The sequence below is a fragment of the Melanerpes formicivorus genome, unplaced genomic scaffold (genome assembly GCF_026170545.1).
Source record: "Melanerpes formicivorus ecotype bairdi unplaced genomic scaffold, bMelFor1.0.p_v2 SCAF_49, whole genome shotgun sequence".
NCBI classification, from domain to species: Eukaryota; Metazoa; Chordata; class Aves; order Piciformes; family Picidae; genus Melanerpes; species Melanerpes formicivorus.
Genome location: NW_027142401.1, coordinates 4,750,367 through 4,775,924, shown reverse-complemented (window position 1 = coordinate 4,775,924; position 25,558 = coordinate 4,750,367). Strand labels below are relative to the sequence as shown.

At 39.6% G+C, this 25,558-nt stretch overlaps 1 protein-coding gene across 11 annotated transcripts in view; it reads left to right on the top strand.

The window, feature by feature from the left end:
• RALGAPA1 (Ral GTPase activating protein catalytic subunit alpha 1) overlaps window positions 1–25,558 on the top strand; it is a 155,809-nt gene that overhangs the window by 38,120 nt on the left and 92,131 nt on the right. For 5 of the 11 annotated variants that reach the window (XM_068160378.1, XM_068160375.1, XM_068160376.1 and 2 more), the window contains exons 11-20: window positions 371–562; window positions 1,051–1,188; window positions 2,094–2,242; window positions 3,631–3,760; window positions 4,491–4,728; window positions 7,888–8,049; window positions 12,371–12,511; window positions 19,836–21,404; window positions 23,268–23,392; window positions 25,268–25,484. In XM_068160378.1, the coding sequence (XP_068016479.1) occupies window positions 371–562; window positions 1,051–1,188; window positions 2,094–2,242; window positions 3,631–3,760; window positions 4,491–4,728; window positions 7,888–8,049; window positions 12,371–12,511; window positions 19,836–21,404; window positions 23,268–23,392; window positions 25,268–25,484 (3,061 nt within the window). The remainder of the gene's footprint in view (window positions 1–370; window positions 563–1,050; window positions 1,189–2,093; window positions 2,243–3,630; window positions 3,761–4,490; window positions 4,729–7,887; window positions 8,050–12,370; window positions 12,512–19,835; window positions 21,405–23,267; window positions 23,393–25,267; window positions 25,485–25,558) is intronic. The other 6 variants (XM_068160385.1, XM_068160384.1, XM_068160383.1 and 3 more) reach the window with 3 other exon arrangements.

The window sequence follows — 25,558 nt, the reverse complement described above, 5'->3', positions numbered from 1 at the left end:
GTTGTCCAGAACCTTGTCAAGCCTCCCTTTGGATATCTCCAGGGATGGGGCCTCAGCCACCTCCCTGAGCAACCCTTTCCAATGTTCCACTGCCCTCATGGTAAAGAACTTGTTTCTAAGTCTAATTCCAATATCTTTCTTTGGCAGTGAAGTTTTCAAAGTGCTTTCTTGCCAAGTTTTCTTGGTTTTTCATGTTTTTAGTTTACAGATGAAAGTAAGCAAGGTTAGGAGGAGTTTATTTGTTAAGATCCTACAGTGGCTGTCTTTTTCCCCCCCTTAACCCTTAGAATGTGTGCATTATAGAACCCAACTTGATTTCAAGTATTGCAGCTGGTTTGATTTTGGTTTTTGTTTCTTTTTCTACTCATAGGCATTCCTGTTGCCAATATGTGAAGCAGCTGCCATGAGGAAAGTGGTAAAGGTGTATCAGGAATGGATTCAGCAAGAAGACAAGCCTTTATTTATGAAAGAACCTGAAGAAGTAATGCAGTGCACAACTATAGATTGTGATGAAAACGTTGTTGACCACAATTCATCAGAAAAAGCAAAAGAAAGAGAGGAGGTAAAATATCATTGGCTAATATTTGTACATCTTTTTGATATGCTAGTAGACAGATGAGTGTGCTCCTCAACAGGTTGTGTGTGGTTTAATTTGATGTCAAGAGTATCTGCTGGTGAAATACAGTGGTAATTAAGCAATGCATGAATGAGCTACCAATTTGATCCATTATCAGTAGATTTTTAGTATGGTTAGTTACAGTTAAATGAATGCTCAATAATAATACAGTTTTAAGGTATGGATTATAAATAATGCCAGACTTCAGCTGTGTAAAGATTATACTCACATGAAAGGATGAGGAAAATAGTAATTTCATCCAGCTACCTTAAAATCAATCCTACAAGCATCTTAAAATACAAATATATTTATCAATATAAAATATAGTTGTGTCAAGATGCATCTTAAACATTCTTTATTCTTTTAATATTCTTTTTCCCCCTTAAATGTAAACCCCAAATCTCTGGGATTTAAAACTACGTAAACATTTCCAGGAGAAAGGGATGAACTCCAGTCACGTTAGAAATTCAAAATGGGCAAGAAATGGCTGTTATGAAGACACTCTGTATAAAATGTCCAAAGCTGATACTGAAGAGCAAAATGTACGAGCTGGAGTGCAGTCAGTACTGCAGGTATGAAGTAAACTTGATATTTCACTTTGAAGCTAACAATTAAGCTCTTGTTACCAGTGCATAAAGCTCTCTTCTCCCAGCTGCATGTGGGTGGTTTTCTCTGGTTTGTGGGGGACATTTTGCATTCATTATATTAATTGTAGTGAGTCATTGATTGGACTCTGTAAATATGAGAGCAAAAAGATGCAAATATGCTTTGTAGGAAAAAAAAAGGGGGGTGGGGGTGGAAATCAGCCTTATTGTTGCTTTATCACAGAATGATAGGGGTTGGAAGGGACTTCAAAAGATCATTTAGCCCAACACCCCTGCCACAGCAAGAGCACCTAGAGTAGGTCACAGAGGAACGCATCCAAGCAGGTTTTGAATGCCTCAGGAGGAGATTCCACAACCTCTCTGGGCAGCCTGTTCCAGTGCTCTGTCACCCTCGCAGTGAAAAGGTTTCCCTTGTGTTTATCATCACATTGAGCTACCTTATGTTTAAATATGCAGCCTTTTCTGGTGGTGACATTTTCTGTTTCTGGTTGCTGTCAGTTGAACCTTATTGCTGTCTACAACTGCCTGAAGGGAGGTTGTAGCCAGGAACGGGTTGGTCTCTTCTCCCTGGCAGTCAGCACCAGAACAAGAGGACACAGTCTCAAACTGCACCAGGGGAAGTTTAGGCTTGAGGTGAGGAGAAAGTTCTTCACAGAGAGAGTTGTTAGCTGTTGGAATGTGCTGCCCAGAGAGGTGGTGGAGTCACCATCCCTGGAGGTGCCATGGTTTAGTAGTCATGAGGTGTTGGGTAATAGGTTGGACTTGATGATCTTCGCGGTCTTTTCCAACCTTATTGATTCTATGATTCAAGAGAATTGCTGAAAATACCAAAGTGCTTCTAGCCCCTAACATCCACTCTTTTCTACTTGCAGGTTTTTATAATAAATTCATCAAATATATTCTTTCTTGAACCTGCAAATGAAATCAAAGCTCTGCTGGATGAACACACTGATATGTGTAAACGCATCCTTAATATCTACCGGCACATGGTAGTCCAAGTGACTATGGACAAGAAGACATGGTAAAATGCTCATGCTTTTCTCTTAGATTACTTGTTCTAAAGAGAAGTGTGGAAATTTACTTGGGTAGTACACACAGTGGAGTGGTATTGACTGTGTGAACCAGTTTATCTAAACCAGTCAATACAGCAACTTAGTGCAGGGAAAGAGGTTGTCTGCTCTGTTAAAGCTGGTAGTAGGCACCTAGCTAGTTTCAGCCAGCTTAGCCCATAGTGAAAGAATGTATGTCCTAGGCTATACAGCCTATTGTTAAGGAGCTCCTAATTACTTTTTTTTTCCAGGGCATTTTCCTCATCTGTTGAAGTGCTAAAATATAAAAACACATATGAAGCTTCAAGGCCTCATTCAAAAATAAACATAAGTCATCAGACAAGCATGGGGAACTGTGACAATCAGATGTGGGTTGCCCTTTAGCTGGAATTGTGTACAGGAGTCTGTGTACTGTTTAACTCTTTTGTTCCTTTCCATCACTTAAGGTGCCTAGCCAGGTACAAGAGACTGCACTTCCATATTAATTCCTATTATTTCCCCCTCTCCTTTAAAAAGCTCTCTCTGATGAGGTAGTGTATTGTAAGGAAGCAGTGGTAAGGGGATTTCAAATGGCTGCTTTACTCCATTTTAACTTAACTTGCATTCTCTCAGAATGAGAGTACCTTGAGTACTGTGTCCAGTTCTGGGCCCCTCAGTTTGGGAAAGATGTTGATTTGCTAGAACGTATCCAGAGAAGGGCAACAAAGCTGGGGAGGGGTTTGGAACACAAGCCCTGTGAGGAGAGGCTGAGGGAGCTGGGATAGTTTAGCCTGGAGAAGAGGAGGCTCAGGGGTGACCTTATTGCCCTCTACAACTACCTGAAAGGTGGTTGTAGCCGGGAAGGGGTTGGTCTGTTTTCCCAGGCAACCAGCACCAGAACAAGGGGACACAGTTTCAAGCTGCACCAGGGGAGGTTTAGACTCGAGGTGAGGAGAAAGTTCTTCACCAAGCGAGTCATTCATCATTGGAATGTGCTGCCCAGGGAGGTGGTGGAGTCACCATCCCTTGAGGTGTTCAAGAGGAGATTGGACGTGGCACTTGGTGCCATGGTCTAGTCATGAGGTCTGTGTTGATAGGTTGGACTCGATGATCCTCGAGGTCTCTTCCAACCTTAGTTATACTGTGATACTGTGATAGCACTTGAATGACCTGGTGGAAGATGTTAGAGGGCAACAGGGATTTCTCACTCTCAGGTGTGAAAAGAAGATTGGAGTAATTTCTTTTGCAGCAACCAAGATAAACAGTTTGGTAATCACTGTCCTGTTTGGAGTGTGCTTGAGCAAGTCAAGCTCTGTTATTACCTTTAAAAGTATATACAGAAGTATAACAACATAGTGACTCTAAGTTTAATATTTTGCAGGGAACAGATGCTACTTGTGCTACTCAGGGTTACTGAATCTGTGCTGAAAATACCACCCCAAACTTTCTTGCAGTATCAAGGAAGGAAAAACTCCACGTTAGCTGGAAGACTTGCAGGACCTCTTTTCCAGGCAATTAAACATAAATTCACTTTAATTCAGCTTAATTTTTAGATTAGATGCAGCAACTGCTGTTGGCTGTATTGTCATCTTAAACCATTGATCATATTACCCAGATAATGTGAATGGTATGGTTTAAAGAACTGGCTACATTTATTACTTTGTCTGATATTTAAGGACACCATGACAATGGCTTTTGGGGTACTGTGAAATTAAAAATTAGCTATCCTTTAGTTGATTTGGAGTAACTGTCAGTCTGTGCAGTCTTAGCCTGCTTCCATTGCTAAAGGAGCTCAAGTCAGCACAAAATCTGTGCTGTCCATGCCTAACCAACTGAATTTTCACTCCTTACAGTAAGCTGTAGCAGATCCTTTCAAAGTTTCAGAGTGCTGTTGTGGTGGCTTATCTGTGAATAGGATCTCTTTAGCAGGGGAAAGGAAAGGATACACAGGATATAAATGTGATGAGAACTAATTGAGAAACAGTATTACAAAACTGTCAAAACTTGTGGGATCACTGAAAGGTCTTTCATGCGTCAAACCTGATGCTTCTGTCTCTTCAGGCAGAAGCACATGTTAACGTAACATTTGATAATTCATGAGAAGTCTGTGTGTACTGGTGACAAAAAGAGTGTCAGGACTGCACAGAAAGTTCAGTGGCAGTTAGAAGTTTCCTCTTAAGAAGCAACATTTAAATGTTATCTTATGTTCAGAACCCAACTTTTCTCACTTTATTCTTTTAGACTCTTATAGTAGCTTGGATCAAGGCAAATCTAAATGTGTACATCTCTCGAGAACTTTGGGATGACTTGCTGTCTGTCATGTCATCACTGACGTACTGGGAAGAGCTGGCCACTGAGTGGTCCCTGACAATGGAGACACTAACTAAAGTATTAGCTAGAAACTTGTATAGCCTGGACCTCAGTGATCTGCCATTGGATAAACTAAGTGAGCAGAAGCAGAAAAAACACAAAGGCAAAGGTAAGTCAACACTGTGTATGCATCAGTTGAATCTTAATTAGGTAATGAGATGTTGAGCATAGCATAATTTTGGTCTAGCCTTTTTAGTGTGTGTATATATATATATATATATATATATATATATATATTTGGTATATATAACTAGCTAGCAAGTGCCTTTTGCAAGCACAGTTGGAATATTGATCCTGCAATCCAATGAATGTTGTTTAAAGATGGAAAATCAGAGAATCACAGAATGTTAGGGGCTGGAAGGGACCTTGAAAGATCATCTAGACCAACCCCATTGCCAGAGCAGGATCACCTATACCAGGGCACACAGGAATGCATCCAGGTGGGTTTTGAACATCTCCAGAGAGGGAGACTCCACCACCCCCCTGGGCTGCCTCTTCCAGTGTTCTGTCACCCTCACCCTCATGTTTCCATGGAACTTCCTATACCTCAGCTTCCACCCATTGCCCCTCATCCTGTCATTGGGCATCACTGATAAGATCCTGCGTCCATGCTCTTGGCACTCACCCTTTACATATTTATAAACATTAATGAGGTCACCCCTCAGTCTCCTCCAAGCTAGAGAGCCCCAGCTCCCTCAGTCTCTCCTCCTTAGGGAGATGTTCCACTCCCTTAAACATCTTTGTGGCTCTGTGCTGGACTCTTTCAAGCAGTTCCCTGAGGTCCTTCCTCAACTGAGTGACCCAGAACTGGACATAATACTCCAGATGCAGCCTCACCAGGGCAGAGTAGAGTGGGAGGAAAACCTCTCTCAACATACTAGCCACACCCCTTCTAATACAACCCAGAATGGCATTGGCCTTCTTGGCCCCAAGAGCACACTGCCAGCTCATGGTCAACCTCCCATCCACTAGGACCTCCAGGTCCTTTTCACCTTCACTGCTCTCCAAGATGAACATAGTTTTGTTAGGGTACTAATTCATCACTAAGCCATAGTGAAGACAGGTTTTTTTGAAGTGACCTTGAGGCTATTTAAGAGGATGGTGCTGTTCATACTGTTAAAAGTATCCTGCTTTTAAACTGGTTCCTAAGCAATGCAAGAAATACTCTGTAGGACATAATATGGAGAGAAGTGCCTGCTTATAATGGTACAGTTCTGAAATTGAGAAGGACCAAGAAGTCTGTCCTTCTGGACAGAGGGCTGAATTGAGAGTTGCAAAGCCTGCATTCTCTTCCCAGATCAGAGACTTTCTTCATGTAACAATAAGCAATCGTGTGAGTGGCAATACTGCTCTCCTTGAAAAAGTACTTTGAGATCTGACAGTAAGAGGCAGGATTATACTTAGAATGAGTAATAAAAATGGCAGAAAAAGTTCTTACCAGTGAGAAGTAATCTGTGTGGATTTCCTCTCTTAGAGGATATTCCTGTTGTCTGGTTTTGCTTGTTTCTTATGCTTTCAAATCTCTCATCTTGGGAAGAGCCATTATTAACATTTCCATTTTGTCCTTCTAGTGTGTGACAACTGGACAAAAATACTGTAGCTGATCATGAGAGGTTGTTAAAGACCATGCATTTTTGTTTTCCTGTACTTTACAGCTTTTTTTCTTGCAAAAGACACTGTTTAATAAAAAGAAAGAAGAACTCTTATGTGGAACAAAAACTTACCTAGTTCTTGAAATACAGGCTTGAAAAGCTTTGAATCATCTCTATTACACATACTGAGCCACATGAAAAAAGCTTAGAATAGCCTTCATAATGGACTTTCAGAGAAAGCCTCCATTATTAGATGTGCATTGCAGAGTTAATAAAGCACTAAATATAATTCAATTTATGCCAGATTTCTTTGGTCTTGACCATTTGCTAATGCTAATGAACATGTGCTAGGGCTCACCTCCTCACACGGTGCCCTTTTACTGATTGTAATAGTTTATCAAGTATAATTTTGGATTATATGAATCATAGAATCAATAAGGTTGGAAAAGACCGCAAAGATCATCAAGTCCAACCTGTCATCTGAGACCTCATGACTACTAAACCATGGCACCAAGTGCCACATCCGGTCCCCTCTGGAGCATCTCCAGGGCCGGTGACTCCACCACTTCCCTGGGCAGCACATTCCAATGGCTAACAACTCTCTCTGTGAAGAACTTTCTCCTCACCATGAGCCTAAACCTCCCCTGGCACAGCTTGAGACTGTGTCCTCTTGTTCTGGTGCTAGTTGCCTGGGAGAAGAGACTAATTCCCTCCTGGCCACAACCTCCCTTCAGTAGTTGCAGACAGCAATAAAATCTCCCCTGAGCCTCCTCTTCTCCAGGATATGAATTTAGTGTGGGTAAGAAAATACATTGCAAATATTCTTTAGCTCATTTTGGGTTTACATACAGTTATTTTGATAGTTCCAGAGGTGGTGGAGTCACTGGATGAGGCACTTGGTGCCATGGTTGATTTGATTAGATGATGTTGGGTAATAGGTTGGACTTGATGATCTCAAAGGTCTTTTTCAACCTGGTTTAGCCTATCCCATCCTATCCCATCCCATCCCATCCCATCCCATCCCATCCCATCCCATCCCATCCCATCCCATCCCATCCCATCCCATCCCCATCCCCATCCCATCCCATCCCATCCCTCATGTGAGCTTTACCTACTTCAATATAAATGTCAAATCTGAATTTGTTCTATCTGTCTTTCATCTTAGTGTAGTATTTCTTTGTCAGTGTCCACTCAGCCCATCATCCCTTTCTTTTTCTTTTTGCTTTTGCATTTTAGGTTAAAATATTTTACTATCTTTATTTCCTGGTCCTCAAATGTCACAAAATTATTTGGGAAAAATCCAGCAATATTAATGATTTGTAATGTATGATTTTGTGTGCCTTATCTAATAGGAACAGGAAACAAAACCTTTTCTCTAGTTACACATTTTATTAGGCTACAACTCCTTTAAACCCCGTTTTCTTGTGATTTTGCACTTGATTGGTCAGGAAAGAAACTCACAGTTGCTTAATAGCATAACATTTCTGAAGAAGTTGAGTATCCTGCAGAGTTAATGCTGACTGACTAGTTTCATATTCTCAAATCCCAGTACTGAGCTGTTTAGCTTTGATAACTTACTCTGTCTAGCTTCAAAACCCTTTGAGAGAACACAACTGCAAATACGTGGTGATGATACCAGAATAGAAGTGAACAGATTTGCAATTCTGGTTTTGCAGGAGTTGGGCATGAATTCCCCAAATCTTCTGTTGATAAGTCCTTTTCTAGAGGCTGGAGTCGTGATCAGCCTGGGCAAGCACCAATGAGACAGCGCAGTGCTACCACCACCGGCTCTCCAGGAACAGAGAAAGCGAGAAGCATAGTCCGGCAGAAAACAGTTGGTACGTATCTGTAACAGCTGATGCAGCTGACATTTGGGAGAGGAAAGGGAATTCCTAACTGACTTCTGTAGCAGCTTGGAAGGCTTCTTTCCACAACAGTATCCTGTCTGTAATGATTAGTTAAATGTGTAAATGATGAAGCTTTAATAGCTTATGGTTACTAGAATTATAGTTACTGCAAATGAAAGCAGTGCAGTCGAGCACTAATGAGTTTGATTACATGCTGAAGCTGGATGGCAGAAGTAATACTGTTGTATGTACATGGAAAATAATAAAGCAATGGCGTGGATGGATGGGTAATAGAAGTCTTTTTAAGTGTGTGTTTTTCTAAAGTTTGTATCAACTAGGTTGAGTATTTTCCAGCTGTGCAAAGAGAAGTGTGAGCAATATGCATAGTTTATAAAATGTGTTCTTCTACTGTGCCCTGAACCTTCCATTAATGAAGGATTGGCATTGAGTGTGCAATTCTCCGCTTCTGAAGCTGTCTATATTTCAACCAACTTACTTGGAGATACTGCAGATTCTAACACAGACTTCCTGTGTTAGAAATGAGTGATGCTGAGCAGTGGTTTAGCTGGATTGCTCAAAAGAAGACTCATGCTGGTATGATTTGCTCAGAGTATCATAACATAAACTGGACTACAAATTTCTCTACTCTTTTGTCTCTTCTTGATGATCTTGGCTGTCCCTTATGTGAAGGAGTATTAGCTGATTTCACTTTTTATTTGAAAGAAGAACCTTTTAAGGAATACTCTCTCTGTAGTAGTAGTGATGGCTTCAGTCATTGTGCGTGTCATTGCTTCGCTGATACTTCTTGGAAGCAAGTATATTCTGACATAGTTTTATAGACTACTCTTGCATATTGGCAGTTGAATATATAACTGTGTTAGCTTTTCAGAAACTGACATTTTCTTTCTTCTCCCAAAACTATTTGCAGGTTTGTTTCAAGGCACAGTTTAGCCAAATGATTTGATATGAATAGTCTTCAAAATTCTCCATTAAAAAAATAATGTTTTCTCCTAAGGCTTCTGTTAGTGTGGGAGAGTTAATTGTTCTATTAGCAGTACAGACATGTGAGAAAATGAAGTCACTACTCTAAAATGAATTTTTTTTTAATGCATTCAGATGCTGCATGAGTTTTCCCTGTATTTCTTGCTGACAGCACCTTATTTGACTAAAGTTTTCCTTAGGGATCACAGATAGTTTAAATGTCATTTCTGCCTCGCTGGAGGTAGTCTGTGATTAGCCGTTGCATTGGTCTTGTTTTAAATCTTAATTGTCTTAACAAGGTAAAGCTCATGTTAAAATTTCTCCTTCCCAGATTGTTACCATGTCAGATATTCTGTCAGAGGGTTATGTTGTTTGCTCAGTTTATTAATGGTTTTGTTTTGCTGCTGTTTGAAAGATGACTATTTATATGTTGTTAGCCCTAAACTGATTGAAATTTATCCTAATCAAGCTACACGTTGACCTGGTTAGCGGCAAACTAATCTGATTTTAGTTTTGCTGTACTTTAGCTTCCATGGTTTTGTTCCTTTCCTCTAATTGCCTTATGTATATGATTATTAATAAGCCCTTTGTATTACTGAACCAGTTAAAATTTCAGCATTGTTCGTATCGTAGAATACCATCTGTGGACAAGCATCACAGCATTAGTAGGGTAATGTTGAAAGATAAAAAGCCTAAAAAGAGTTGGCAAAGCCAGAATTCTAAACTGTTCAGTTTTGTTAATGAAGAATATGTTGGAAAAGCATATGTTTTAACTGTCTGCAAACAGTTGCTTGTTTTTGTCTGTCAGGTCTGCTAAGAGAGAGCTATTTGGATGCTTCTTTATTTGTTTCAGTTTATAGTTACAATAATTAAAGTTTTCTGTAGGCTATTTCACTGGTCAGGTCTTCTCCTTTAGTTTAATTGTAGTTCCACAAGCTAAGTCTGGAACTAAGACTTCAGATAATCTGCATGGTACCTGAAATGTGGTATATTTTGTGATTGCAAGTGATATGCTCTGTATCTGAGTTAGGGGGGGAATGTGCATGTTGGATATTTTATAGGAAGAAAAAGCTGGGGTTTCTTTTTCATCCCTTTTGTGTTGTACACATTTTGTGTACCTCTGTGCACCACTCTTTTTTGAGCCATCCTCATGCCAGCACATATTTATTGCTGCACCAAATTTGTGTGTGTGTGTGTGTGTTACTCAGATAAAAATCACAGCTTTTCCTATATGCAGTGTGAACATTTTTAGCCTGAACTTATGTAAAGTATTTTTTTTTGGAAAGGGCCTTTAAACATGATATGCATATGGGTTGAAAAATCTTCTGTAGGGCTAGATAAAGAATTTATGGCTTAGGCAGCAGATTCTAGTCCTATTAAAATAACAGATTGGAAAGGATTTACTAATCTGTTGTTCTACTTTTGTCTATAGACAACAGTGGAAGGTTATAAACTGTTAAATATGTAGCCCACATTGTTTCTACTTAACTACTTAATCAAATGTGACACATCTTATTAAAAAGATAAATAATTCACTGAGATCACATTTTCCTTGTACGACATCTCATTGCTTTCAATACACTGCCCCTGTCTTTCAGAAGTTTTTCTTGCATTTCCACCTTCCAAACTTTAAGTATCAATGCTAGCAACAGTCTGTTATGGTGGAAAAGGTCCAGTGGAATTACAAGGCACCCTTTAGGTCAAGATTTGTAATCAACACATTAACCAGTCTCAAAAACTTGGTTCACTTAGAATCATTTAGGTTAGAAAAGCCCTTTAAGATTTATTCTGTGGCTTGTTTTTTATTTTCCTTCTCTTGCCTACATTCATTTTAAGATGCACAGTGATGAATGTAATGCATCTGTCACTGTATCCTGAATTTTATTACTCTCAAACCAAGAGATGTTACAAGCCTTTCAAATAATAGCCTTTAAAAAAAATTGATTTCTGTCTTATAAACTAAATTTAATAGAGAATGGCACCAGTCTTAAAATGTCTGTCTTTTAAATTGGTTTTTTTTGGGTTGGTTTTTTTTTATTTCCAAACTGATGTTGACTCCACTTAAGTTGTGCTGCATTTGTCAAATGTGTTTTCTGCTCTGTGTACATTGACCTACCCAAGTTACCTGCATGCTGCTGGTAGGGACAATTCTTTAAGCTGATTTAGAAGCATGATGCGCTCAGCCTTCACTGCACCCCATTTGTGTACTTCTGATTCCCATGCAGATCAGGAGCAGGAAGATTCTAAGCTGTATTCCATATTGTTTTGAAAACATACAGAGAAAAGTTCAGAGAGTGGTTAAATATTGCGCTGACAATATTTCAGTTAAGACACACTGAAGTTTCCTTAAAATAAGTTTATCAGGAGCCATTTTAAAAGAAGTTGTCAAATTTGCAACAGTTTGGAAAGGCAGCTGCTCAGTACAGTAGATGCTACTTGTTGAAGAAATTCACGTGTACTTTGAGAGTGAGTGCAGTGTGAATTCTTGCTGTGTCTTGCTGTGACGAAGGAAAAAAGCATCATGAAAACTCACTTCAAGTCTGTTTAAAAAGCTGCAGATGCAACCTTGATCCTGATGCCACAATTCTTATGTAAGTTTACCATTCTCTAGGGCTGTTGGCACGATGTGAGAGAGGCTGAATTAGGGTCAGGTTAGCAAGATTTATCCAGTATTTATTAAAAGCTAGACCCTATGAATAAGAAACAATTCAATGCTTACTGTTGTCAAACCATTTCACTTCAGTCGTTTCATTTCTAATGTGGAACTATAACAAGTTGTGTCACAAATTTTTCCACACAGAACTGGTCATTTTCTCCACATGCATTTGAATCTCTTTTGGAGAGTCATGAATTCCAGAGTATGGGTATGTGTAAAATTCAGAGATGCTTTCTCAGGAGTAAACCAAAGGAAAGTAGCAAAATGCACATGTAGTGTAAGTTGCTTTTTATGTTAAAAGATTTTTTGAGTTCCGAGTGCCTGCGGAGTAACTTGAACTTTTGATTTTTCAACCCTGATGCAGTGGGAGCAAAAGTGTTAATTAGTTTCTTGATTTTTTTTGAATGCAAAAATCTTGGTAATCATCATAATAAAGGCATGGTTGGTGCTTTACATAAAAGTTAAAAACTCAGAATGTCTTATGTGTCCACTGATTTTTGTTTTTTTTCTTTCTTACAGCTCTGCCAATATCTGCCGTGCTGAAATGTTTTAATTTTTGAATTTTCTTCCTTTTTATCTTTGTTTTCTCTGTTGCTGCTTTCTCTGTGACACAAGCCTTTCATTATAGTCACTCTTCTTTTTTCCTTCCCCACTTCTTTCTTTTCCTTTTTAAAGCCATGAGAAGCCGATCCATTGGTGAATGTGCTCTGCCATCGGCCTATATACGCAGTGCTAAAAGTGCTCCTGTTCTGATCCATACTTCCAAACCCTTCTTGCCTGATATTGTTCTCACTCCCCTTTCTGATGAGCTTTCAGGTAGTGCCACCTCTGCTAATTTCTGCACCCCCTTTATCACTTTTTAAAACCTTCTGCTTTCAAATTCTGCTAAACCATTAAACTTTTCAAAGTAAAAATAAATACTTGGGGGATGGGGGGGAGAGGGGAAGAGATTAAGAATGGATATTTTGAGTTATATAAAATACCATGCTATTTTGCAATTCACTCTGGAACTGTTAGAAGTTAGTGCTGTGCCAATGTTTACTACCATAAAAGTGAAAATTAGAGAATTTTATTATTTTTTTACCCCCCCCAATTTACTGGTAAGCAGTAATATGGCATCTGTCTACCAGAGAGTACAACTAATCTAAAGGTTTTTATCTGTGATGAGGGGAGGGAGGGAAAGAAAGAGCATTTGTCATGTGCATCTTTATGCGCATTTAATTTGGTGTCACAGGTGTTGTGTGGACAGCCACCATAATTGACATGCTTTAGCTCCCATGAAAAAAAGGATGTCTCAAGTATATGATATCATATTAAACACTTTACAGCCTGCCTGGGTTGGCATAATACATAGAAACATTATGCAGTTTGGAATTCTGAAGTGCTACATTCTGGCGGTGTTTTCTAAATGGTCTATTGGGTTTTTACAGAGTTGTAGTTTTCCTCAATATTATTTGGTCCAGCAAGAGTGGTTGGCTGTAAGTTAGACAGTAGGTTGCTTTGGATCATTTTCTTTGAACAAATAGGTTCAACAGTTAGATTAGCACATAGGTGTTTAAGACCAGGCTGGACGAGGCTCTGTCCAGCCTGATCTAGTGTGGGGTGTCCCTGCCCATGGCAGGGGGGTTGGAACTAGATGATCCTTGTGGTCCCTTCCAACCCTGACTGATACTATGATACTATCTTAAGGCTACATACATATGACTTTGCAGGTAATGTTTTTTGGGGTTTGGGTTTTGTTGGTTGGTTGGTTGTTTTTTTCCCCTCCACTTATTACTCAGGTGTAAATTGGTAGTGTATGGAATTAAAAGGCCTACAGTTACATTATGCCTTTGTTTCAGTGAGTGGAAAAAAGATGACACAGTGGCAGGACTCTATATAGAGTCAAAACTGTGTACAAATTTAAGCATTTAGTGGCAGTAATTATTTATTAGCAGGTGTTTTTCCCCTCTGTCTCTCCAGCCTGGCTTTGTTACCCAAGAAATATCATGAACTGTGTTTTCATAATGGTTTTTTTATGTGTTCAAAAATTAAGTCGTCTTTTGTGAAACAGAAGCTTGGTACCTTAGTATTCAGTCCCAAAATGTAAATGGAGAATTAGGGAAGTTCAGGGAACCACTCTAAAGAGACCAGACTTTCACAATAAAAAAAAATCATAAAATACATGAATGCAAAAAAATCTTTACACCACAAAGGATAATCAAGTGCAAATTGTATGTAGCAAATTAATGAATGTATGACTGCAAAGGATATCTCCTCTGAAATATAAATGATTAGAACTTAGAAAAGATTTTTTGGATAAGAATGATACATGAACAACCTTTTAGTAAAAAGATCTTACCAGACCATGATGTTGTTGGAAACAGTTCTTAATGAAGATCTTGAGCTGCAGAAGGAAGTGAGCTTTCACAGTGAACTATTATTTTGTCATATAGTCACTGTTACTTAATTATCCTGTCTTAATGAAGGCCAAAGTGCTTTTACAGTCTACTTTATCATCTGTGATTCTGAAGAGTCCTGACTTGTATCTTCTGCTGTGTCCTAAACCTGGTGGCTTTCTTGCTGTCATCCTTTCTGTTGATGCTCATCCAATACCAAAACTGTGTGAGCAGTGGAATTCTTAAAAGTGAAATGATTTTCCCGACCCTTACACTTCTAATGTCGAAGTGTAGTCCTAGATGCTCTCTCCTCAAACAAATGGGTGTCCAAAGAGCCTCATGATGTGTCCAAGGGTCTTGAATAGTGCCAGACTAAATAGCTGTAGTGAGGAAAAGCAAGCCATTAGGATGTGGATGGGAAGGTAGCACAGTAAAGGAGAAACTTTCCACCGGATCAGAGTGTGCTTTGCTCTTTTAATTTTCTGTGGGTTTTTTATTGCACTCTCTCTCTTTCTTTCCTTTTTATTGTTTAACCACAAAGCTTTATCATTTTCCCTGGCTTTTCTTCTTAACAGTAAATATATTCTTCTCCTAAAACCTTCTGTGTCTAGAAGCACAAGATGTAATTTGAGAAATAATAGTGTGTCATAAGTGGACTTTTAAGTAATTAATTGTGTTTAGGTAGCTGTCAAAGGCCTTCCTCTTATTTTGTGATTATATAAATATCCCTCTTATCCAAACTGACTTTCAGATCCATGTTAGTAAAAAAAAAAAAAATAAAAATAGGATGCCCTGATCTCCTATAGTGTAGAATAGAATAGAATAAACCAGGTTGGAAGAGACCTTCAAGATCATCATGTCCAACCTATCATCCAACACCACCTAATCAACTAAACCATGGCACCGAGCACCCTATTTAGTCTCCTTCTGAACACCTCCAGTGATGGTGACTCCACCACCTCCTCAGGCAGCCCATTACCAATGGGCAATCACTCTCTCTGTGTAAAACTTCCTCCTAACCTCCAGCCTAAACCTCCCCTGGTGCAGCCTGAGACTGTGTCTTCTTGCTCTGGTGCTGGTTGCCTGGGAGAAGAGACCAACCTCTGCCTGTCTACAACCCCCCTTCAGGTAGTTGTAGAGAGCAATAAGGTCACCCCTGAGCCTTCTCTTCTCCAGGCTAAGCAGCCCCAACTCCCTCAGTCTCTCCTCTTAGGGCTTCTGTTCCCAGCCCCTCTCCAACTTTGTTGCCCTTTTTAGCTGTGAAACTCCTGGCTGAACACTGAACACTCCTGTATCTTGACAGATAGTCTGAAAGAAAGCATTCATGACAAAATCTTTGCCTTATGTACATGACGGTATAATAGTTTTCAAGAATAAAGCAGAACACTCCACTGTAATTTGCTATTTCCATAATGTTTCTGCCTGAAGATCAGGGAGCCAGTTGAAATTTATTGCAAGATCTGAGGCATGTAGCATCTTACAGGATCCTTTTCCTAGGACTGCAATTCCTTCATATGGTTTCTTAGTTACACCGTATTTCCACGTACAGAATATTTGCAACTTTTTAAATAGGATCCAAGAAGTGGGCATCTATGCTTTTTGTGTTTTGTTGAAATGATTTGGTACAGTGCAATTGTTGCAAATATGCTGTATAGCTGAAAGGCACTATTAACCTGCCAGAATCATAGCAAATGCAGTCTGACACATTTCATAGAATCGTGGAATGGTTTGGGTTGGAAGGGACCTCTATGGATCATCTAGTCCAACCCCATCCTGCAGTCAGCAGGAACATCCTCAACTAAGTCAGTTGCCCAGAGCCCTGTCAAGCCTTGCCTTGAGTATCTCCAGGGATAGTGCCTCAACTACCTCCCTGGCAACCTCTTTCAGTGCTCCACCACCCATTTAGAGGGTATCTATCAATCCAACCCTTCATTCCTGTAACTGTTGAGGATTTTCAGGTACAAGACTGCCTATAAATAAAAGTTTCAGTAAGATGTAGGCAAGATTGCTGGAAGCAATGGGCCACAACAGCAGACTAATTAGTTGCAGGTGAAAGATCTTTCCTTATTCCCTGGGACTGTAAGAATCAAAGGAAGTATTAACATGAAAGGGAGATCTCTATTAGGCCTTTATAACCTTGCTCCCTAATCAGTAAGTAATTGTTAAAATTAAATATAGTGTCAGTATGGTTGTAATTAATCCCAGAAACTCACAGAATGATTGCTCTCTTCTAAAATTCAAATTAAAAGATGAGAAGTAAAATAGCTTATTTTTTCCTCTGCTTTTCTAACTGACTTCCTATCACTGAGTGCAGTCCTGTCCCACTGCTGTACGATGACCTTGCCAGAATGTCTGTCAGTTTGTATTTTAGCGTGTTTGTCTCCCACTTGATGCTGAGAAACTACCTTTTCTTTCTGCCTTCCCACAGAAAAAAGAGAAGTGAGGGTGATTTAAGTGAAGTTGAGATGGAAATTGGTAGTTCCAGCCAGTCTCACCCAATCTCTTCCTCACTGTAGCATATGAGGAACCAGGCCAGCGTTTATCTTAAGCGTGTGTCAGGCACGCAGCCTTTGGGAGCACAGTGGCAATGTAGTTAGGGAAAATTCCTGTAGAGTTAGCTGATGGTGTCCCAGTTTGACTGTATACCTGTGAGCAAGGGTGAGCCCTGGTTGTGAAGGAACTGTTCTGTGGTTTTAGACATTGTATTTTCAGTGCTGTCCTTTACTGTCCTTAATTTCTTCCTCTGGTCTAGAAAAGAGAAATCCCTATTGGCAGAAGCACTACACATTGTTGGAAAATGTTTTTTCTGTACTTGTATGTGCTAGTCATGTTTATCTGAGCACCTAAAATTGATTCTGGATCAACATTGAAAGAAATCTAGCTGAATTTGTTTCAATGTGTGGAGCTGCTTGGCGTGCTTTTGGAGTTGTACATCCAGTAATGTTTAATGTCCTGTAAAGTCATAACAGCTGCATGCATGCACAGTATGCAATCCTCAGGCTGCTGCTTTAGATAAGCTTGAGTTTATAAGAGGTATGAAAGATGCACATTGAGGGCTCAAGATGAGATCGATGTAGTTACATGTATTATTCTCATATATGACATCACCATACACGTTTCCTATGCTTCTTTCTTTGTGGCTGTAAGGAATACCTTTGAGACTGTATAAGCATAACCTGTGTTAGTCTCTGCCTAATTCAATAGAATGTTTCATAGAATGACTTAGGTTGGAAGGGACCTTAGAGATCATCTACCCCAACCTCCCTGCTGTGGGCAGGGATGCCTCTCAACTAGATTTGGCTTCTCAAGGCCTCATCCAACCTGGTCTTGAACACCCTCAGGGAGGAGGCACAACCTCTCTGAGCAGCCTATTTCAGAGTCCCACCACCCTTGTATTGAAGAACTTCTTCCTAAAATCCAGTCTAAATCTACTCTCCCTCAGCTTAAGACCATTCCCCCTTGTCCTATTGCTTTATACCCTGATGAAAAGTCCCTCTCCAGCCTTCCTGGAGGATCCCTTCGGTTATTGGAAGGCAGCTATTAAGTGGAGTCTTCTCTACACTGAACAACCCCAGCTCTCTCAACCTGTCCTTCTGTCCTTATGGCAGAGGGGATCCAGCCCTTGGATCGCTTTTGTGGCTCCACCAGCTCTGTGTCCTTGTGCTGGGGACACTAGAACTGCAGTATTTGAGGTGGGGCCTCACAAGTAAAAGGGCACAATCCCCTCTGTTGACCTGCTGGTCACAGTAGAGAAAGGCACCATTCAATTCAAAGGGTATTAATTCATAGAGTTCAGTTGAGCAAGAGCAATAATGAGAATTTAGTTGCTGATTAAAGCTGAAGAGAGAAGAAAGTGATAACGATTTGGGTTGTATCTGATGATTTTCAGCTCATCTGTACTTTCTGAAATAGCTTGGATGTCTATTCTCTTTTTCCAGTACAAACCTCTTTGTTTCCTGTCTAATAGCTTTACAGCTCAGTAAATTTTGTGTCAGGACAAACTTTCTTTTTAATTCTAACTTCTGAAAAATCAAGCATGCAGATACCACTGCTCATCCTCTTCTGACATACATATTTAATTAAGTAGAGCTGCATCTCATTCCTCCAGTTTATATGCTTTGCTCAGGAGGAAAATAGGAAGAAATTCAGTTCAAACTCTTAATGTTCTCAGAAAAAATTTACAGACTTCTATGATGACTGCAGACTATTAAATATTACTGAAATAGGTATAGAGATCCAGGAAGTAATGATTTTAAATGCTTTTAAATTAATTCAAGGTAGTTTCTTTATTTGGGCAGTAGCACATCAGATTTCAGGGAGGGAGAGGGGCTTAAATTTTGTGCTGATTTTGATTCAGTTCCCTATTGCACTCCTGAGGATAAACTCTCTAGAAAATGCAATAAGGTGAGTCTGTTTATTGTGGCAAGGAGCACTTGCTGGTGTTCATTTGAGCTCTTTGTTGTTATTCCTGACTTTAAAAACACATCCACAAGTTCTTAAGTGGTAAGTAGTTAAAAATAAATCTGGGGAATAAAGATTATATCAAAAAGAAAATTGAGAAAGCTCTTTTTACCTTACTGTTTAAGTGCCTATCCCATAAAAAGACTGCAAAGGATAGCAAAACTTCTTGCAGTTAGTGGAGCTGTCTGTAAGAGGCAGTTAGTCTTGCCTACAATGATGGTTTGACAGTGTAAGGTCTTCCTAAAACAGAACAGGAAATCTGAAGAGAGTCATGAAAATTCTTTGTTTTGGTGGATGATGTGGACTGAAGATACTTCTGTACCGTTCCTAAACGATCCATGTTGGAACTGCAGCTTTCATTGCAGTTCACTATGTTGTGTACTAACGTGAACGTAGTAGCAGTCTCAGCAGAGACAAGGAAGCGCTGACTTTAACGGTCATAACAGATGTTCTGATCTTTCAGAACAAAAGTGGGTTTACTCTAACTGTTGTGAAGCTCTTTCAGGATGTTTTTCAGTAGCAGAGTCCTTTAATGTGGTAATTCTCATAAATGTCACATTTGCTTGAGGAAATCTGGAAGAAGTGGGGGTGGTAAGCCTCCATTAAGTATTTAGCTTTGCATTTTGAAGATGAGAGACGAAACATCTTTCTAGGGTAAAAGGCTTTCTCTCTATCCATGATGTATAGTCATCTTTTCTGTATAGGGCCTGTTCTTCCCTCTCATTTAGGCACACACTCTCTTCCTTATGCCATAATATCCATAACCGTATGATAATGTTCTTTCTGATATTTCAGTAGTTTATATATACTCATACAAATAATAGTTTGCCGATTCAATAAGTGATTCCAACTTCCCAGAAAACCTGTTCTTTGTGGAGTTGTGCATTTCTCTGAAGATGAAAATTTCATGAAGGGTGTTACTGTTAAGCTAATCTGTATTCCAGGTAACCATTTGCTGAACAGGCTAGCTGGAATAATACTGAATTATTGAATTTATTGGCACAGCCCTAGCTTTAACTGTATTTCCAAATGTTCCATGGTCTCACTGTTTGTTCTCATGCATGTTAACATTTAAAACCGTGTTCTGATGGTCTAACTCATTTATACTACATTCTGTACTGGATATTATGTGCGTGTGTTTTTAACATTCTAGTACTGGAAAAAGTGCTTTTTGTTGTACTTAAGAAAATAAGGCTCTGGACTTTCCTGGCTTTTAAAGTCGTGTAATTAGGATATAACAGTAAATAAATACTGCTTCTGTATAAATTCTAGTGCATGTTACATATACTTTTTTCCTACAGACATTGACGATGCTCAAATTCTTCCACGTCCACCTCGAGTCAGACATTTTTCACAGAGTGAGGATGCTCCAAGTGAAGTTTTTGGTGCATTAAATGAGGAGCAACCACTGCCAAGAAGCAGCAGCACCTCTGACATCCTGGAACCATTCGCAGTTGAACGAGCCAAAGGTGCAGTTCCTGTCATTGACAGTTCATCCCATCACGCTCCGAGCTTACAGAGTTCCACTGAGACCTCTTCAATGCATAGATCCACTGAAAGCCATATCACTGATACAAATAGCAGAGAATCCTCCTTGGAAGTTGGGGATAGTATTTATGACCATCTTTGTCATTTAATAGGGCCGGTAGAATTTGCAAACACAGCCTTTGAACAAAGCCAATATGTTGACCTTGAAGGTGAAGATGATCTCCTTTCCTCTCTGAGAGAATATCTTAAAGAAAAAGAAGAACTTTGCGGTAACTTTGAGATAGATAAATGTGAGGCTTCTGCTCACGAAGTTGATACATCAGTAAATAGGAATGATAGATTTCCACTGGATGGATTAGAAAATAGAGATCAGACTGGTCAATGCACAAATAGCACCACTGTTACAGAAAGAGCTGATAACACAGAGCTGTACCTAGAACAAAACCAAAGCGGCTTTATAACTAACATTGCACCTACTCAAGTAGACGTTTTTACAAGAAATGAAGTGCTTGATAAAGCCAGCCTCTTAAATATTGATAAACAGTATGAAAGCCTGCCTAATCATGGGTCAAGTAGTCCTAGCAGCAAAGAAGGGAAGAGACACCTGTACAGGCAAGCAGCTACTGAAGCTGATGTAGATTTAGTTGTGGAAGCAGCAGTAGCTGAACAGCCTAAAAGTGCCCAGTTTAACGAAAAAGTCAGCAACTCACGTGTTACACAGGCAAAGAAAATTCTTCCTAAAGCACAAACTAATCCTCAGATGCCTCACATCACAGGCATAAGCAAACTGTCACCAACTAAAAGGAGTATATCTGAAACTGTAACTCATAGGGCTAAAATCATGAAAATAACAACTAAGAAAAGAAATAGTGTTCATGTTACTTTTAGGCCATCTACAGAATCGGTTCAATTTTACAATCCTCTTGAGAGCAAAGAGGCCGCTTGGAAAGCAAGACTTCGTAAACTTGGTGGCTTCAGTAGTAGTGGGAGTGGTGGCAACAACAGCAGTACCAGTGCAAGCACCAATCCACCACCTGTCGCAGAGCTGGTTAGACCTGGAATGTATAGACCTCTAGAGGCAATCAGTGCTGCTTCAGCTGGCAGCAAGCAAATTAAGGAATCTACAGAAACTCCAGCAGCCATGTTGCAAAAAGACGGTATCGCAGTTAATCAGTTCCATAACCGTAGTGCCTTTAGAGCGTCAGGTCAGGAGTCAGCACAACAGCAGGGCTCCCTGGGTGGTGTTTATAAAACTGTTGTACATGCTCTTTCGAAGCCGAAGGCAAATGTTTCCCCACAGAGGCAGAACAGAATGCCAGCAGAGGCTCCACTGAGGGATCTGTACAGTCATGTAATGGGCTATTTTGGAAGGAAAGCTGCAGGTGAGCACTAACAGTGTGCAGAGCGCAAAAGGAGAAAAGCAGCACCAGTTTGGCTTAATGCAACTGAAGCAAGCTCTGATAAGCAATCAAAAGGCTTTGGGATGATCACTGCTTTCCCTATTCGGTTATGCATGCGCCTACAGCCAGCTGATTTTTCTCCCAGCATAAGTTACTTTTTACATACTTTAAATTACTAATTCCCCTTTTCAAGATATTTAGTTGAACCTCTTTGCTGCTGAAGACCATCAGGTTAGGGAAGAGGAAGAGACAATAAATGACCTAATAAAGGATTAAGCCTTGAGAGTTTTGAATTTTTGTCTGCCATGCAAAGCCTTAAAATTCATCTTGCTGAATGATTGGCATCTGCATATTTTATCAGAATATGCTATTTCCCTTTGAGTTTAGTTTGTCAAAAGGACCTGGCTCTTGACCAGCTATGTTGAACTAATTTTAGTTCTGGTTCATTTAGTGTGTTTTCTTCTTCCTCCTCTTCCTCCTTCTCCAAAACAAACAAAAAAAACAGCCCTTAAATTTACCTTTGGAGGTCAGTTTAGATGACTTTACAAAGACAGTCTGAAACAAATCTATTGCTGGAGTGATGCCATTACAGCAGTTCTCCGTGAGTCTAATCGTAAGGTTTTGTTTGAGTCTTTTTCAAAACATGCTGTAGAGGTTGTTCTGTATTCATTCATTGACATGGATGCAGTTACATCTTGGCAACATCTTTCATTGCTTTCTTTTTTTTCTTGGACTCACGGATGTTCACAAAGGTCTCATGATAGTCTTTCTCCTGCTACCTATGAGACCTCTGTGGACTGATCCAAAAAGAAGACTGTCTCATTCTAATGTCTATTGTCTTAGTTCACGTCACCTTAAAAGAACAATAAATTAACTTTCAGCAGTAATGTAGGTTTTCTTTTTCCCCATTGTTATGCTGGCATGATTAACAGAGGATTCTGTACTGCATCCTGCATCAAGATGTTAATGCCACCTGAGGGCACTCTTTGTAAGCATAGTACCACAAAAGCGTGACTGTCACGGGTCTCAAAAGCAATTTGCATCCCTGCAGACTCTAGACCTCTGATAAAGAGATCTCTAGAAAGCACTGATTTTAAAAGTACCATTTATTTTAAATCTGTGACACTTAACAGAGCCTCATTATTAGAATAAGCAACATTGTGGAAAAATCATTGTAGAGAACTGAAATAACTTGGAAGATTTTAAAGGTAAAGATTATGAAGTGAGGTCTAACAGCGACAGTTAAATATAACACTGATAAATGAGCGAACTGAATTAATTGTTCATAACCGTTGACCATCCAGACTTTGAATTTTCATTCCATGTGCTAGCATGTAATTTAATTACATAACATTCTCCTTGCACTATTTATACTAACTGTATACAGTGCCACATTGACATTTGTCATCAGTACAATTTACAGCTTGGTTTCCTTTCTCCACTACATTGCTTCTCATTAGGAATGCAATGAAGAAGGAGCCTGTAGGAACTGTATAAAACTTGTAGGATTTATGACTTATTTGTCATGAAGTTGGAAGAATATATACTTTATTCTTAAAAGCAAGCATTAACAACTTTGAGTAGTGCTTACCTATAAGCTTCTTGCTCGGAAAGGTGGTACTGGAAATCAACTAACCCCTGCTTAGTGGGAGGAAGAAGCCGTACTAATTCTTAAAGTAGAGTCTGCTTTAAAGGAGGGAAAAATCTTAAAGTGCATGTTTAGCAATTTTGACCTTATTTTTTTTCAAATTTGTGTTGATTAGCAGGTTTTTTCATTTGTTACTTTTTGTTTTGAGACTGTCTCGATGTGTTCTTTACTATATGCAGTTGTTCGTTTGCTTTTAGCTAATAGAGAGGACATGAGTCAAAAGCTGCACTCTATTGATACTGATATTGGCAGTAGCAATACAAATGTCCCTGACCTCATGGATGAATTTATAGCTGAGAGACTCCGCAGTGGTAGTGCACTGGTAAGCCTCAAACTTCCTACTTTTCAATATGTAAGTCTCTGTTATGAATCAGTTCACTAAAATGTATCCATCTGGATTTTATGAAGCAGAAAGAATTGGCAATACCACTCAATTTTGCTTTGCCTTTGCTATTTCATGCCATTTGTGTTTTCTTACCTATTAAACCTTTACTGAGAAAGCAATGCAGAAGTTGCTGTCAGTTGACTATCTCACGGAATTTAAAGAGCCTTAATTGCACTTGTAAAGATCTTTGTACACAGACACTTTCAGAATGATGGTTTATATGTAAATTTGCAGTCCTCAGTGTGGTGTGTAGTTAGGTACCACGCTGTGATATGGTACTACTCTCTGCAGGTACAGTCAGCACAGCAGGCTACAAAACCACACCAAGTACACATTTTTCCTTCCTTTCTTCATTTCACTTGCAAGTGTTTGAATAAGTTTTTTGTAAATAGTCCTTTGCTAATTGAATCAACGTTTCATATACTTTTTTTTTCCCTTACACATTTCCAGAAGTGTCTTGTTGTTTGGAATGTGGTTCATGGTGAGACATGTTAAATCAGTGTTAAATCAAGAATTTCTGGTTGCTGTTGAATGCGTACAGCACGAGATGAGTGATTTGAAGATATGCATGGTTTACTAACTAGCAGCAAAAGGAGAGATATTAAAAAAGCCAACCAACAGTTTCAAATGAAGAACAAAATGTAGTGTTTCAAACTTGTTATTTATTTTGCTTAGAATTTGGTAGGATTTTAAAGAAGCTCCTCTGAAGACGTGCTTCTGCAGAAGGGTTCCCAGCAAGCAGTTTGGTTGTTGCTAATGAGGGGGAGAAGAAGATTCTTTAAAGCAATTGGAAACGTTTGTTTCTTTATCATGATCTTTTATAAATGAGAGTGGTGAAGCCCTGGAATGGGTTGTCCAGGGAGGTGATTGGGGCCCTGTCCCTGGAGGTGTTTAAGCCCAGGCTGGATGAGGCTCTGGCCAGCCTGCTCTAGTTTGGGGTGTCCCTGCCCATGGCAGGGGGGTTGGAACTAGCTGATCCTTGTGGTCCCTTCCAACCCTGACTGATACTATGATACTATGATAAATGGCAAGAGAGGACCTATAGAGTTTGTCCAAATATATGGTTTCTTTTGGTTTTAGTATTGAACTCATGTCTGTGAAACTGGATTGTTGCTGCAAAGTGTTCTTTTTAGTAAGTCCCAAGTTAGAAGACAAAAATGCTTCATTGAAGACTAGGAAAAAAGTTTACTTAGCCTGCAAATTAATAAACAGCTGGCCAAAGAAGAAGAGAGAAAGAGGTCAAATACTATTTGTTTTCACATAGCTGGGCAAGAATATTGATTATTAGTAGCTCAGACAAGAGAATGGATCTTTTCCTTAGGTAGCAATAAAACAGCCAAAGTAAGTTTGGATATTTGGAAATTGCCATTGGTTTTGTAGCCTAGCACATGACATTAGATAGGCCTCCTTAAAACAGAGTGTCAATCTACTGATTTTAGGTTGTTAAATCTATTGAATGCCTTGGATCATTACAAGCTTGTCAGTCCAAGTAAATCTCAGATCTTACCTGGTGCCTGTGTGGCACATGCTAGCCTGAATCCTTGCCCTTTAAGGTATATGCCCAGAAACTAATCATGTGACTAAAATGTGTATTTACAAATTCTGTTACTCTGTGGGTTTTTGACTTGCTGCTACCTGTCTAGGGTTTTGGAAAGTCTTGGCTCCATGCAGGGTATGATGACAATTTCTGGTTTAGGTACCTAAGAGTTATTTTTGATATTCTGACATTTGCAAATGGGAGGTTGCTTCTTCTCTTTTACGCAAACAAGCCATTCGAGATTGTAAGATAACGTAAGTCTCTTCAATATTTAGAATGTGACAAGAAGAGGAAGCAGCCCTGGCAGCCTGGAAGTTCCTAAAGATCTTCCTGATATCTTGAACAAACAGAACCAAATGCGTCCTATAGATGACCCAGGGGTGCCTTCTGAGTGGACGTCACCTGCCAGCGCAGGCAGCAGCGACCTCATCAGTTCCGACAGCCACTCCGACTCGTTCAGCGCCTTCCAGTATGACAGCCGCAAATTTGAAAGCAAGTACATTTTTCCACAACTAAAAACATTTCTCCTTGCTTGCTTGCAAATTGCCTTTTTTAATCTTTTTATC